Source organism: Miscanthus floridulus, chromosome 18 (genome assembly GCF_019320115.1).
Source record: "Miscanthus floridulus cultivar M001 chromosome 18, ASM1932011v1, whole genome shotgun sequence".
In the NCBI taxonomy this organism is placed as follows: domain Eukaryota; kingdom Viridiplantae; phylum Streptophyta; class Magnoliopsida; order Poales; family Poaceae; genus Miscanthus; species Miscanthus floridulus.
The window spans coordinates 12,942,866-12,959,378 of NC_089597.1; the positions used below are offsets into that span (position 1 = coordinate 12,942,866).

Here is a 16,513-nt window from a genome sequence, read left to right on the forward strand (position 1 = left end):
AGTTAGTCCACAGCACCTGGCTAGTACTTCATGAAGTCCTCCAGGGTCGGTCCATGCTTAAGCAGTTCCAGTAAGAACAGGAGTAGAAGATCTCATTGGAACTGGGAGGTGCACACATGCACCTTCATAAGTTCGAAACCTCTTAACCTAGGTAACGAGGTAAGATAGTGGAAAAAGGATAAACAGTGGTTGCTTCCTGAACTGTACTCTAAAATATCTCAGTAAGTACAAGTAATAATAGATCAAAGTCAGTTCGTATTTCCGAAGAAAATTGAACACTGCAATAAAACTAAAGTTTATAAAACATGAGCAGTTGCTTTACAACATACAACAATGGGAATATCGTTGGCATACCAACCGGCTAGTTTAGCTGATCAGAGGCTACAACAAAGAGATCAAATTAACAGTAGCTTTACAAGCTAACTGTGGGGCTGCTAGATCCATTTAGTCCACCCACAAGCCTTCTCTTTGCTGTTTTAGTGCGATAACACCACACCTCAAATGCCTCGGTGAGATCAGGATACCTGAACTGCTCTGCGTTCTTCATCCACTCTGACAGGATATCAGCCTGATCATCCGATGGCAATGCTAACACCATCGAGACTATTGCACTCTCAATATTCTGACACATGTCTGAATCCATCTGCAGAGATGTTTCATCTTTGCTATTTTCATCTAGCAAACGTTTTGTCATTTGAATATAAGGAAGCCATCTCTTCAGGAGATGAACTCTAGATGATGGTGGGAGAACCACTGTGCCATAGCCAACAGCATCCAGGGCCTTTCCAGTCACTTCGATAAGCTTTGCCTTGACAGCCCACAAGCCTGAGCTATACTTCTTGTCCTGAACCACTGAAAGAATATGGTCCGAGATTTCTGACCAACCAGAAACAAAGGCATGCATCATCTCAATCTTGGCCAACAGATTAGCTACCCAGTCAATGTCAGCTAAGCTACTCAGAATCCCTTTCTCTGCTAGATCAGGTGATTGATCAAACTCAGTTGCCAACAGATCAAGTCCAGTCCTAAGTTCGGATAACAGTTTTGTTGTACCTTCCTGCACCACAGATCTGACATCTTCATCCATCGTAACCAAAGCAGTTTCATCATCTTCATGGATCATAAAGTCAATTTGCTCCTGAGCAGAAGTCTTGAGGTCATCCAAGAAAGGAGGGAATGGTGTTTCCATGCACGTAGCAAATCGTATGGCAGAGATGAAAACATTCTTAACAGCGTCTGCACTGGGAGCATGCAGCCGAGCTAATAAAGACACTGCATCTGAGCCAAGGCTCCGAGCTACTTCTAAAATCTCCTCCTCCTCATTTTCATCCCATGAGGCAGCTTCAATGTATGCAATACATCCTTTGGTAACCAACTCGCATCCAAGCGAATTTGATGCTCGAAGAACACCAAGAGCTGATTTAACAGAATCAAACGAATCTACAACTGATTCTCCAGGAAGATACATTAACTTCAACATCTTGACATAATGGTCATACTCAGTTCTTGGGCACTCAATTTCAATGCAACTATTAGAACGGATATCATTTTGACCAAGCCGGTCTGTAAAATACTTGCTGTTTTGAGAAAGAACAGATGAGTGGCAGGAAAACCATTCTGGCTGCTCATCAATCAGTTTAAAGCAAACACGGACATCACTTGTAGTATGGTCATCAAAGTTATACTCCTCAACTAGTTTGACTGGCTCCATATTTCAGTTGAGATCACAGGTATCCTTTCTCCATGTTTGTTCACAACAAAAATCCATGAAACTGCAGAAAAAGCAAATAATTAACTGTGTGAGAAAAAAAGAAAGTGCTGGTTATAAAGCCTATAGCACCACCAACACAAACAACATATTTGGATATTTATGAACATTGTGTCATTATGTGACGCAATAGTAAAACTTAAATATGAGTTAAGTGCCAACATTCAGTGAAATGTGGCAACTGCTTTTACAGTAATTTTAGCTACAATAATCCATTTTGGGTATGTACAATAATACAGCATGGAAACTTCTAGTCTTATAAACTTTGAACCATATGATTTTACAAGTATATTTAATGCATATCATGATGTGGGTTTTTTCTGTCTTGCTTCTATTGAAAAGATAGTCCATTTCCTTGTATTTCAACACAACCTCAGTAAATGCCTAATTTCTACCTCTCTACTAATGGATTTCATTAAAAAGAAGCTAGGGTATTAAACACTTGAGTCGAGACTTGAACTAGTTACATACTAGTCAGTAGTAAACTATCTCGGCTGTCTTTGCTATTTTAGCACTAAAACAGCATGCTACAATCTATGACAGGTCCTCTGCTGTTTCTTCACCTCCTGCACGCCAGCTACCTCTACTGTGAAGGGCTCCCATGACTCAACTTTGGCTGTCCCTCTCCCAGGTTCAGCAGCACACCCCATGACCTCCTGGAGCACTGATATACCTGTAGGGTTCCGTGAGGTGCCACGGTGCTCGAGGCAGCCACCGACCCCGGCAGCTGCGATGACGGAGGCGGCAGCTGAAGAGGACCTCCACCTTCGAGTAAGAGCGGAGATTTGCCGGTTGGGTCGGAGCTGCGAAGATCGAGTCGGAAGCGAGCGGCGGCAGCCGGGGCGCTATGGACGTCGGGTCGGAAAGGAGTTGGGGCGCCGGCGATTTTGCCGTATTATTGGTTTATATAGGTGGGACGGCGGGGGCTGGTGGGCTTGGGGCGGTGGAGAGATCGGAGCCCGGCGGACGGGCGGAGGGAGGGAGGGAGGGCCGGCGCTATGCCGCTCTGGGCGTCGTTTTTTCTGTCGTCCCCTAGTCCCCGACGGAAGAGGAGAATGGGGAAGGGATAACTGATAGGCAGGGCCCACTTGTCAGCAACACATCCCACATCCAATGTATCATCCCCTCAGAATAAAATAAGGAGTAAAGTGCATTTTTCAGACTTTAACTTGCACGAGAGTTTAGTTTTCAACCCAAACCGGATATCGGGCACCCTCTCATTGTTAAAACCGAACAAATTTAGTCTTTTACCTAGCTTCAAAGATGGTTTTCTATTTTCAAAAATAATAATAGCTTGTTTTAATATATAAAAATTATAACTTATGTATTTTAAATAAAAAAAAATAAGAAACCAATAACATTTTTTCTAAAAATATTATCTAACTGTTGGTAATATATTTACAAATATTTGGAACTTATTTAATTTTGTTCCTGTTGTTTTATTGCTTGTGGACTGGTTTATTAGAAGAGAGAATTATGTATTTGGCACTGAAACAAATCAGTCTTTCGTATTTAGCACTTAAAAATTTGAACTTTCTTATCTGGCACCAAGTTAAAATTTCCTTCCCTATATGACACTACCGTCTATTTTATCCATTCATCTGTTAGTTGACTATTTTGACCGTGTCTGTTTTTTCTTTAGTGTGACCAACATAAACATCTGTTACTCACACATCCAATTTCTCCCTGGAGTTCCCGAGCGACCGAGCGCTCCTATCTCATGTGAGTCCGTGACCTTCTTTCATGAAAAAAAACACCAAACCCTATATTGATGGAAGGAGGAGGAGAGGATGATGGAGCAGAACATATTGCGGCCGACGGCGCCCAGCACCAGCTACGCGTGCCCTCTGGCGGGGCGACCTCACCCGGTGGAGCCAGGTCGTGACGCGGTCGCGGCAGCGAGGCCGACGCTCCAGCCAGCCCACGGCGTGGCGGAGGCGGCGCGGCCCCTTCGGCCAGCCAGCAGCGTGGCAGAGGCGGCGCGGCGGCGGCTCCCGGCGCACAGACCACAGGGCAGCCTCCCCAGGCCAGATCAGGTGCATATGTCAAACATGCTATGTACTGATTGTGTACCCTCAGCTCAATCCTTGGTTGACAAGAGCATACAAAGCTGTTTCTCGCCTCCATCCTGTCGTAGCTGGGATGCAGTGCCACATAGGCAACCATGGCCGCCACTGGAGCAGTTTGGGATGCAGGGCAATGGAGTTCAACTTAGGCTAACACCATGTCCATCTTTCATTGGTAATACAGTTCAAGTGGCAGACCTTATCAAGTGGCTTTGCTACAATTCAGAGTGTACAGTTGCGGGACCTCTCTTTCGTTTGCATCTCATTACAGCTAGAAGAGTCAGGATGCCGGTGATGAAGTGGGACTATATCTGGTTTAAGGTCCATTGGCCACTACCTGCATGTGTTTGTGGGACTGCACGTAACATGAATTTTCTCTTACATAATGGTGCTAGTATACTGCTTGCCCCTATTACAGAAAGTACCTGGTTCCAACTGTTTGGTAAGCCAATACAACATTCCTCATGTGCAGCTGGTTTTTTGGGCCATCTTTACCACGCAAGTATTTTAAATGGAAAATTATTGAGTGTGTGGTCCAATATGGGCAGCATTGCCATGAATTACTCAAACCTGCATGGCAAGTAGACAAGTTCAACAAGGAGCTTCTGACATGTATATTGGTGCTATCAGTGAGTATGGTTGGCTATGCACTGATTCCAGAGCTAGTACAGCGAAAGTGTGGTGGCAAGTGTCGGTGTTTCTTGCTTGAAGGTAATCAGCTAAGGGATATTGATGAAGCTTTTGAATGTCTAGTGCTTTTCCAGCGTCAACCAGGGCCTCCACCTCTGCTACTTCTGCTATTGAGCGACATGCATATTTTGACTCTGCTGCCTTGCGCCCTGTTCGTTTGGGTTGGTTTGGCTTATAAGCCATGGCTGAAAGTACTGTTGGCTGGTTTGGTGTGGGAGAAAAATACTGTTTATTGGCTGATAAGCCATGGCTTATAAGCCACATACGAGCAAGCGAACAGACTGTCGGTTGTTCTTCAATATGGTTGATGGTTATTGGATGATTTGGTATTTCTGTTTTCCTTGGAAGCCCCCATGGACTTGGACGCCCCAATGCTTACCTTCAGTAAGTTCGACGGCTAATCAGTGGTGGTGGTGATCTGGGAGCAGTAACAAGGAAATTGTTCTATTCCTACCAAGCTAAAGTAGTGGCAGGGCTAGGATTCAAGCCCTGTAATGAGATTTCTGTTCATGTCACGATGATGACAACATTGAAACCAGTCGATCAATCTTCTGAACATGTTCCTCGTCTTCTTCGTGCTACTGAACTCATCATAGTAAAATTGATCGATGGGACTCCAGTGAGAATATGGGAGTTGGTTGATCGATCATCAGGCCATGGAATTCCATGGGTTCTCTTTTTGGCTATTGCTTCTGTCTATGGGTACCGGAACTTGCAGTGCATTCTGGCATTATTCAGCTTGTACTGGCCTGTAACTTTTGATAAGGAGGTGGGGCTTGGCTGCTTGATTTGGAACATACACATGAGCAGAGTTGTCGAGTGTTTGTATCATGATCTTTTTGGTACTCCACTGTTCATTAGTATGAAAGCAAAGGACTACAGCAGGAAAAACATGCATAGTCCAGCTGCCGAAGCTCTCATTGCAGACTTCGATTATCAAAATCCCATGTTTTAGTTCACAATATATTTGTGATATTTATAATTTTCTTATTTGACGACCTGTCCATCTATTATTTCTCAATTTGACATCATGTATTTCTACTATAAAGAAGGGCATTCATATCATTTTACCAGCCACTTGACGTCGTTACTAGCCCAAATGGATGGCAGTGCTATCTAGGGAAGAAAATTTCAACTTGGTGCTAAATAAGAAAGTTCAAATTTTTTAGTGCCAAATACGGAAGACTGATTTGTTTCAGTACCAAATACATAATTCTCCCTTATTAGAAACATGAACAAATAAGATTCAAATGACTCCAAATAGATCAACAATGAATAAATGTTTTTTTAGGGAAGAAATGGTATTAGTTTCACATTTTTTATTTTAAATAAATAAGTTATGCATTTTTAGAGATTAAAACAAGTTATTATTATTTTTTAAATAGAAAACCACCTTCAAAATTAGCTAGAGGACCAAATTTGTCTGAATTCGATAATTGGAGGGTGTCCAGTATCTGGTTTCATAGTTGAGAGTTGAAAATCGAACTTTAATGCAAGTTGAAGGTTGAAAAATGCACTTTACCCTAAAATAAAACTCTTTGTAATAAAATGGAAAAATGCCTAGTCGTAACCCAGAGGCTTGGTTGAACTGTGTGAAGGCACACGTGTGTGCACAGGATCTGAAAATCTTCTTTGACATTAAATGTGAAGTAGGAAGTTAAAAATATTTACTCTTTCTTGTTTTACATACTCTTGTCATTACACAAAAAAATTCAAGATAGTATCAACTTTTGTCAAGAAAAGTGGATTACACGAGTGTCGTTGATGCTAGCATCAAGATCAAGGGTGTATACATTTGCTTTCAAGCTCTACCATTTCAAAAGGTACTAAACACTAATTCAGTGCGTGCCAGTGCCAGAGTACTGAATAGAGCACGGGAACTGACTCTATTCCGTTTAATCAGGTAAGGGATCAATAACATTCACTAGCACTTTGGATTTACCACTTTTATTTGAATCACAGGTACAACAGCTCATATCTACCACAACAAAATGGATATCTTAAGGCTTTCCTAGTGTCTCCCTAGTGCATTGTTCTCAAATGGAACTAATACAATCCTTTCAACAAAGCTTACTAAAAAAGAGTAGCATAAGAATGACTTTACACAGAAGAGAATGACAACAAAGCTTGCATGAACAAAATGGAGCATGCAGCTCAGATTAGAGACATCAAATCATCATCACCCGTAAGTTACACAGATGAAGGGCACCAGTCCTAGTAGGGTTCCAAGGATTCCACAACTCTCATTGCTTGTATTTGCAAGGTCGTCTGCCTTTGCTCTGCATCCAAGGTGGAGCCAAACCGGCTTGCTGCCCATATAAGTGATGCGCACTGCTCACCAAACAGATTTTTCATTTGTTCATGTATGGGAGAGTTTTCCTTCACATAAACATGTCCAATGAGCAACAATAGGAACTCCCCGCATTTCAGTCTGCATTGAAGCATCAAGTGAAATAAACTCTAGGTCATTTCAAAATAGAAACCAGTTGGTGCTTCGGAGAAGCCATCACAATGTCAAACAGAGCCTCAACTTTTCATAGACAAATATCTTCGCAGCAAGCAAAAATAATTTTCAGAGGTATATAAAGCTTTGTCAAGCCACCAACAGAATAGTTTAAGTGGCTCCTTTTCCATTTGATCATTTCACTTGTTTATGTTTCTTCAGTTCACACGACTGATAAGATACAGATAGATTGATTCACCAGAATGATATATTGTTTATATGCACAGTGAAAATAAGTTGCATTCAAATTATGGAGCTAGGCATTGAGACAAAAAGAGAAAAAAAAAAGATCTGATGGAACAATACTTGCCTTATATGCCTTTCCACTTGCACATCCTTCAAAAGTTCAGCAACCTTTTCAAGTCCACTGTATTCCTCGAAATCCTAGAGAAGTAGTCATATAAAATATAGATAAGCTGAATCACAGAAGCCAGAAACAACCAAGGATACCAATCTATTAACAGTTTTATGACTCTTTTCTTATTTTTTCATAAGTCTTGGCCCATGCAAAACATGCTTTGAAAGAAAATCAACCAATCTACTAAACAACAGCAACACTCGAAGACAAAGACATTTCAATCGTATTAGAGATATTTACTATTTTTTTCGAAAAAGCTGTCCTACATTCAGCACCTGTATACTCATCTTAAGTTGGCACAAAAAAATCAAGTTCCACATATACAAGACTGGAAAATTAATAGGTAAAGAGGTAAACCATACCATCTGATTGGAGGGTGAGTCCAACATAAGCGATATCAGTGTGTCCAAGCAAACTCCTTGCTCAGTTGGACCTCGGCTGGCTAATATATTCAAGAGTACCTACACCAAGTTAAGTTAACAACTGGTCAACCAAATAAACAATGGGCCCAAAACTACATATGGGGACGATATCCAGTTAAGTTGTGGTTTATGCTTGAAAAACAAATGCCTTCATAGTTGAATAGGAGCTACTGGATTATTGCCACAAAGAACAGAACTTCCTCGCAGTGATCTCATCTCATTGAAACCCAGAAGTAATAGGCAATAATTTATCAGAAAAGGATTGCGATTACCTTCACAGCCTTGTATTTGTGGGCCAGAGCTGTGCATCGGCTATATAAAAGGCAACAACCTTCCAAGACTCTAAGTGCAAGAGCAATTTCGGAATCCGTAGGGGGGCTTGTAATCTTCATTGGTTCCGTTCCAAATATATGATCCAATGTCACAACAGGATCTTGCTTTGGTTGATGCAACGAATTCTGAAAGAGAACAGGAATAACTGTAGTAGACACAAGTTCATCAGTAAGTGCTGCTTTCTCGGGTATAAGCATAAGAATTATATCCAACCAAATGCCTGAGCATATTAATGTCTTTTGAGATTTAAAATTGCGAACTTGATATGCGCATTACAACAAGAATAACTACTCCATTGTAACAATGCTCTCCTGAATTATACTTGTAGAAAGTTATGCATAGACCACTAGATGTGAGAATGATCATATAACTCCAAAAATTGATGAATACAAGATACGATTCCCACATGAGGATCCATCTTATTTGGCTGTTTCATTGTAACGGTCATAGACAATTATGAGAAACTCAAACTACGTGACCAGACAGGTAGCTGCAATAATGAAAAAAGCAAATTAAAGATTTAATAGGTTTGTTTATGTTATAATACTAAAACACAGTTACCAGGTTTGTTCTTCCCTTGAGAGCATTATAATTGGACAGAGCAAATGCAGTCGTTATTGCATTGTCAACATTTAGATGCAATTCAGGAAGTCCGGAACGATCAAACAGAGTCATTACTAGTTAATTTTTTAAACAAAGTGGGAAAGAGAGCTGCCTATATTTAATAATAAAAAAAGGAGTAAAAACACCAGAGAAAGCGACAAATGGAAAGAAGAAAAAAGACTAACACTGCAGCTTCCTAGACCTCCAAGCTACCAGCATGAGCTACATAGTCATTATGGATTCCACTCTTCTGACTTGAAGGGGTATTTGGGGGCATCTATTACCTAATGCTGAATCTTGGGCTCTAACTAATGAGCCTGAGAGCATTTCATCGATTTAATCTCCCCTACTTATCTTACGATCTAGCAAGAGCAGCAGCGCTGCTCCTAACTTACCGCCTTTTTTTAACAAGCCAGCACTACATAGTGCCAATTTCATTGAGTAGATAAGAGTCCAGGTCTTTTAGTTTGTGTTCAAGCATTATTCATCAGATTTCAAACAGCCATTGACCATTGCATAAGAGATTGGTGTCACCTAAAGACAATACATTGCGTAGCCGCACACAACTACCCAAAATCCAAATAAAAATCGCATCAGATCACCGAAATGGGGCGGAGGAACGATACCTTGGAGATCGGGGATGGATTGGGAGTGGCGGAACAGGAGCAGCCGCGCGTCGTCGGCCGCGGAGGCGGTGGAGCGAAGGAATCCGAGCAGGCTGCGGAGCCCACGCGCGCGGAGGAAGGAGAAGTCCGCCTTGGCGTCGCGCAACCCCGAGCGCAGCGCCAGCGTCACCTCCCGGTACAAACGTCGCCGCGCCAGCGCATCCGCCAGCTCCCGGCCACTGCCACTTCCTCCTGCCCCATTAGCGGCCGACGAAGAAGACCCATCCTGTCCTGCCGGCTCCGCCTCCTTCCGACTCATCCCCGTCGCCTCCGACCGCCGGCGACGTCGCCCCCCTCCTCTTCCTTCCCCGTCTTTCACAGCTCGCTATTTTTTTGCTTTCCCGTTTTACCCCTCGCTCATGGGGAGAAACCGACGCCTTATTATTTTCAGAGCCCACGGCCCATCAAGGCCCAGAAAAGCCCAACGCGATCACACGAGCGGGACAGGGGACTGGGGAGTAGGCGAGCTCCTCCCCGCGCCGCCGCCAAAACCCTCAAAACCCGACACGCCGGCGGCGAAGAGGAGAGGGCGGAGGCGGAGATGGCGACGCGTGTGAAGGATGTGGCTCGGCGGTCGACCAAGAAGTACGTGGAGGAGGCGCTGTACCGGCGTCTGTTCCGGAAGGGGTCGACGCCGCAGGCAGTGCGGGAGGAGGTGGACGGCTTCCTCGACAGCCGGAAGCGGGCGTTCAAGTGGGAGGTGGGCTTTTGCGTCCGCCGGATGCGGCGGAACGCGCTCTACCGCCCGGCGCTCAAGGTCCAGCCCTTCCTTTGTGTATCTCATTTCGTGATCTCGGTTTGGGCCTCGTGAAGTCGTGCTGCTGCGGGTGCTCCTGTTTCTAGATCTGATCATGGGAGTAGGATTTGGACAGGGGACAGATATGAATACGATGGGATAGTGCGGTGTGACTCATTGGCAATATGAAATTTCTTTTCTTGCAAAATTTTTGTCCCCGGACCTGGAATGCTTAATTTGATTTTGGTAGTTGGAGTATGCTAAGAAATATTTCATCTGATTGCTAGTGGTGGGGAAATTGTGACGGAAATAGGCTCGAACATTGGGAACGAAACTCCAGGTTGCCATTGTTTGTTTTTGTCATTGCGGAATCAGTACAGTTTCGTGCCTCTAAGGCAGGATATTCATCATTTGCTCAGCCATGCAAAATAGTTATCAGCTATGTGAAATTCTTACTGCCTTCTCTGACCTTCGGAATGTGTACTTGGAATTTTAGGTGGACTTGTTATATAGCTGGTTATTGAGAGCTAAAAGCTGTTAGATTTGCACAACACTTGGATTAGTTCATATTTTTTGCTATGCAATTAGTCCCATTTTGTTGTTCAATGAAGCTGCATAACTTGTGGTGCTGGTCTTTTCATTGCCATGGTTAGCTACTTAGCTGTCCTGATGGTATTTTATCTGATATTTTATCAAATGACAAACATAGGCACCAGTTTCTTGCTGTTCTTCACAGTTCGAATCAGCTCACTTTTGCTTTCCTCTTGGTACTTTGTTTTCCTAATGACCAAGGTTGCATGCTCAAATTTCCTTTGTCTCTCTTAGGAATCATCCTATTGAACTTAATCAAAAGTGCTTTCCATATGTTCGGCCTCTCTTTATCAATATGTCATGTTTTTTATGCTTCACTTCATCTTGTCAACTTTTTTTGTGATGTTTGCTGATCTTTGAAGAAGATTATTCATTGTCTCATGCCATATTTTTGTCGGTTACTTTGTTCCATAGTTCTTGCAAAGTTGATTCTTGATATCCTGCAACTCTAATATTCCCTTAATAAACTTAAGATGCTATGTAAATGGTCCTTTTCTAAATCTAGCATCCCCCCAGAACTTTTCATGTGCTCTGCGGAAACTTTTCTGTTTTTTTATTGTGCAACTAAATGATCCTTAGCTAATTGGGAAACTGACATTTCTAGAAATGCTAAATTTTTTTACCTGAAAATTTTGTTGATATTTAGTATGATGTGATCATTGCAGTTAATGGTCATTGTGTTATTTACTTAATCATGAGTTTCTACAGAAGCACCTGCACATTTATTGTCTTATTCAAACTTTTTACGTATGTCAGTGCTACATAACTGTGAAGAATATAATGGTTAGATTATGGTAAACTGTAGGGCATGTAACTATTACGTCAATGTAAATATTACTGCTTGACATTTTATGTAGAGGTTTGTCCTTTGCAAAAGCTCAAAAATTTCCTAATTCTTTGCTCGTGTGGCAGTAGCTAGTGTGATGAACCAATTGATCCATGATCCTGTCATTTCATACCAAGTTGAAGACTTTTTATTGCTACAAGTTCTCATATGAGCAACCCCAATAATTGCATAGCATGCTACATATAAATGCTATTGGGAAATTATTGTATTTGTGGCAATACTTACAAAATCATAGATGGTGCGTTCACAATGTGAAGTAACTCTGGAATATATAAGGGGGCCAATATATAAGGGGGCACATTGGCAGTACGGCATTTATTCCAGCGATATATATAGTTATTTACAATCACCACATACACACTGTTAAAATAGATGACCAGTAAAAATTGAACACCCCAAGTGTGTAAGTACTAAAGTTTAGTGTCCAATGTATCTATCTGTATATATGTGGCAGTACTTGCAGAACCATCGTTTACTTACTCATAAATGCTATCGGCCATCACTGGTCGTACTCATTGTGAATAACTGTACTGATTGTGCTAATAAGTCATTTCTATTTGAAATATTCTTGTTCCCTTTCATTTACATGTAATTTTCTTCCAAATGAAGCAGCACATAAAGTTGCCATTCAGATCGAAATCATTATGTAATATTGAATCTTGGTTATTTGCTTGTGATTGTTCTGAATTTGATCAGCAGACTTTACATGGATCCTCTCTCTATTTTGTTTATTGATTCAGCTTTCTGAAGTTATGGCGAGAAGAGGCATGAATCCTACTGTTAGTGATCAAGCAATCCGCCTGGATCTCGTTGCCAAATCGAGAGGCATCGCTGCTGCCGAGAAGTACTTTTTGGACCTCCCAGAAACTTCCAAGACTCATCTTACATATGGCGCTCTTCTCAATTCTTACTGCAAAGGGTTGATGACTGAGAAGGCCGAGTCTCTTATGGAGAAAATGAAGGAGCTCAACTTTGCTTTCACTGCCATGTCCTTCAACAGCCTAATGACAATGTACACCAAAGTCAACCAACCTGAGAAGGTCCCCAGTATCATTCAGGACATGAAGGCAGATGACGTATTGCCAGATGTCTTTACTTACAATGTTTGGATGAGGGCGCTTGCAGCTCTCAAAGACGTACCAGGGGTCGAGAGGGTGATTGAAGAGATGAAACGGGATGGCCGTGTTGCTCCTGATTGGACAACATACAGCAACCTGGCTTCCATATACGTTGATGCTGGGCTGTTTGAGAAGGCAGAGGCTGCTCTTAAGGAGCTTGAGAAGCGGAACACCAGCAATGACGTGGAAGCCTACCAGTTCCTTATTACATTTTATGGGCGTACACAGAATTTAGTGGAAGTTCACCGTGTCTGGCGATCACTGAAGCGGAGTAACCCTAGAATGGCAAACATGAGCTACCTTAACATGATTCAGGTGTTGGCCAACTTGAAGGACCTTCCTGCCGCCGAAGCCTGTTTCAAGGAGTGGGAAACCCAGCACATCCATCCACCTAAGACCAATGCAAAGGACCCTACGGAAGATAAGACATCCACTGCAGATCCAGAATCTTCAAGTAACCTGCCTAATAATCAGTCTGGCAAGGCAACGCGGGACCTCCAACCGAAGCATCCAAAATATGACATCCGGGTAGCAAATGCTATGATCAAAGCATACATTACCGAGGGCATGCTTGACAAAGCTGTCGCCGTGAAGAAGCGTGCCAAGATGCGCGGCGGAAGACTGAACGCCAAGACATGGGAGATCTTCATGGAGCATTACCTCAAGACGGGGGATCTCAAGATGACCCATTGGTGCGCGGACCGCGCGATCAAGAAGGGGCACAGCAGCGGCAGGATCTGGGTGCCGCCGCCCGCCGTGACAGAGACCCTGATGAGCTACTTCGAGGTGAACAAGGATGTCGACGGGGCCGAGCAGTACGTGGAGGCTCTGAAGAAGGTGCAGAAGGATCTGGGCGCGCTGGTGTTCGAGCTGCTGGTGCGGACGTACGCAGCTGCCGGGAAGAAGTTCCCCGGGATGCGGCAGCGGCTGAAGATCGAGAACGTGGAGGTCGGGGAGGAAACGGCCCAGCTGCTTGATTCTATCTGCGGCGATCAATAGATGGCTTCTTGTCTTGCCCTTATGTTTCTGTCTCAATAACAGCAGGATCCTTTCGAGTGCTGGGTTATTTGTTCTGCGAGGGCTGTGATGCCTGTATGTACTCTGAAATTCAGCTAGCGTTTCCATTCTTTTCCGTCATCAATCAGGTTCTACTGGCGCGGGGCTGTCACTGAACTGCGCCCCCAGGCCACAGGTTGGAACTTGGAAGTCCTGTAACTCTCAGTGGTTGGCTCAGCTTAGGGCTTTAGGCGCGTTGAATTTTTTTTTTCTGTTTTATTGTTCCCGCGCCGATTCGAGTTTTGGTATCTTGTACTACTAACTTTCAGTTGAAGCCAGTTTATACGAGTCATAAGAAACCAAACCTGGTGCTCTTCTGATGACCTGGCAGATTGATGCTCATGTACTACTGCTTGGAAATTTGGCATGCTTCATACATGTGTACTTGGTGTAAGTTGAAGTGAGCCCCTCCTTCCTGCTCCAGGCATGATTTGAGGTGGAGCAGATACGCGATGGATTTTGCCGGCATTGATAGTCAACGGATTGGGCAGAAGTAGGGACATCCTTTTTGGCCACGATCGGATCGCACGTGTCGCGTGTCGGACAATTCCATTCCCATGCTCATCTTGCTGATTTTCCGTTCCAAATTAAGTCACTTTGACTTGACTTTTTTGGTAAATTTATTTTGCTATCCATATAGATAAATAATATGTCTGGATGTATAATAAATGGATGGAAAAAAAAATCAAAGCGACTTAATTTTGAACGGAGGGAGTAGGATGGCCAGGGAAAGGGAAGATGCTGCCCCCCAAGTTCAAGTTGGCATAAACTAGAGTGCCTGATTGATCTCTTCCGTGTAGCAGGAAGACGAGAGAGCAGCGAGGGAAATATGCACACTACACAAGTGCAGTTCCGTTTTTTTTTATATATAAAAACTCTTATTGTTTTGCACACAAGACACGAGAAATGCATCCGGGCACGATGCGCCCATCTCGTGATCTGGCCGCTAGTGAATGATTTTGCTGCACTGGGTGCGCAAAAGCCAGATCTTATTCCCTGCATCGGAAAATAAAAAAGGAAAAAGCGTCGATGTAGGCATGTAGGCTTCCATGGTCGTGCAGTGCAGTGCAGTGCATGATCGGAGCGCTCTGTTACGCTGGAAGAACATGCAAAAAAAAAAAAAACGAGACAATTAGATTTGGCCTCATATATGCGCAGGGCGTGACTGGGCCGGGTGCATACGAACGAACATGACAGCATGCATGCGATGCGACGCAGATTCCATTGCCGGCAAGGAGGTTAACTCTGCGCTCTGCATTGCAAGCATCCCTGTCCGTACGTGGCGAGAATCAGTGACGGAAGTAGATGCTACTCCCTGCTGTTATTGAGACGAACAACATAATATCATTAGATTAATGGTCGAAAATGTTTTCATGATAAACATGTTTGAAGATACAAATGTCGATTCTATCTTTTATAAATGAAATCAAGTCTGATAAAATTTGACTTCTCGATGTGCATTCCTTTTAGACAATACTTATGCCGTTCCAAATTGTAATCTAAGTCATTTTGGCTTTTTTAGTTTTATAAATTTTATTAGATGTCTATGCATAATGTATATTTACATGTATAGCAAAAAGCTACTCAATATGTACCTAGAAAATCAAAACGACTTAAAATTTAAAATGTATTGAGTAATATATACTTACTTTGTAGTTTTTTTCCCTCTGAATGCATGCATGGAGATGCAGGCAGCATAAAGGAGCGGAAAAAGTTCTATGGATTAGACTCCCTTTCTTTCCTGGGTTTGTATTATGCAACACCTTGTTCTGACTATATTGCACTATGTATGATCATTTGATAAACCGAGAAATGCTTGTCCCACAAACATCTTATACATTGGTTACATGTAACCCCTAGCATATGTAAAGCATTTTAGTGACAACACATGTGATATAAGCAATTATAGAGATAAAATTTGAAATGCTCATGCTCATGAATGATCAATGATGCTTGTGCTCATGCAATGCCAATGCTAAATGCATGCTTAACACCTAGGGTGTTACAGCCCTTCCCCCCTTAAGGAAATCTCGCCCCAAGATTTGCACAACCTACCATCTCTCGTAGAAAACCGGATAGACCTCACGAAGATAATCCTCGCGCTCCCACGTAGCGTCTTGCTCACTATGATTATTCCAAATCACCTTGTAGAACTTAATGACTTTTCTACGAGTCACTCTTTCCATTTCTTCAAGCACTCGAATAGGTCTTTCTTCATAGGTCAAATCCGATTGAATCTTGACACTAGCGGGTTCAATATCTTCTTCGGGCACACGAAGACATTTCTTGAGTTGAGAGACATGGAAAACATTGAATATAGCTCTCATTTCAGAGGTAACTGGAGTTTGTAAGCCACTGGTCCTTTTTGTGCAATGATCTGATATGGACCAATATACCTAGGAGCAAGTTTTCGTCTCACTCCAAACCTTTGTACTTTCTTCATTGGGGACACCTTCAGATACACATAATCTCCAATTTAGAACACAATAGGACTTCTCCTTTTATCTGCATAACTCTTTTGTCTTGATTGAGCAGCTTCTATATGTTGTTGAATGATTTGAACTTGTTCTTCAGCTTCTTTGACAAAGTCAATACCATAATATCTTCTTTCACCAGGCTCAATCCAATTCAGAGGGGTCCTACACTTGCGATCATATAAAGCTTCAAACAGAGTCATCTTGATGCTCTCTTGAAAGTTATTATTGTAAGAGAATTCAGCCAAAGGTAACCAATCTTCCCATGAACCTTTGGAAAAAA

General features: G+C 42.7%; 3 protein-coding genes across 3 annotated transcripts; 1 reads left to right on the plus strand and 2 right to left on the minus strand.

The window, feature by feature from the left end:
- Positions 1-197: 197 nt before the first annotated feature.
- LOC136521403 (BTB/POZ domain-containing protein At3g05675-like) lies at positions 198-2,778 on the minus strand. Its single transcript, XM_066515138.1, has 2 exons — positions 2,442-2,778; positions 198-1,772 (listed from the first exon to the last, which is right to left on the minus strand). Exon 2 carries the CDS (start codon positions 1,709-1,711, stop codon positions 413-415), a length of 1,299 nt encoding a protein of 432 aa, XP_066371235.1. The 5' UTR covers positions 1,712-1,772; positions 2,442-2,778; the 3' UTR covers positions 198-412.
- A 3,657-nt stretch (positions 2,779-6,435) lies between these two features.
- LOC136521062 (uncharacterized) lies at positions 6,436-9,766 on the minus strand. The gene is made up of 5 exons (XM_066514784.1): positions 9,370-9,766; positions 8,080-8,285; positions 7,748-7,846; positions 7,338-7,411; positions 6,436-6,955 (listed from the first exon to the last, which is right to left on the minus strand). Exons 1-5 carry the CDS (start codon positions 9,665-9,667, stop codon positions 6,739-6,741), a joined length of 894 nt encoding a protein of 297 aa, XP_066370881.1. The 5' UTR covers positions 9,668-9,766; the 3' UTR covers positions 6,436-6,738.
- A 63-nt stretch (positions 9,767-9,829) lies between these two features.
- Positions 9,830-14,011, plus strand: LOC136521061 (large ribosomal subunit protein mL101 (rPPR4)-like). Its single transcript, XM_066514783.1, has 2 exons — positions 9,830-10,165; positions 12,323-14,011. The coding sequence occupies exons 1-2, from the start codon at positions 9,950-9,952 to the stop codon at positions 13,697-13,699; spliced, it is 1,593 nt and encodes a 530-aa protein (XP_066370880.1). The 5' UTR covers positions 9,830-9,949; the 3' UTR covers positions 13,700-14,011.
- Positions 14,012-16,513: the final 2,502 nt, after the last annotated feature.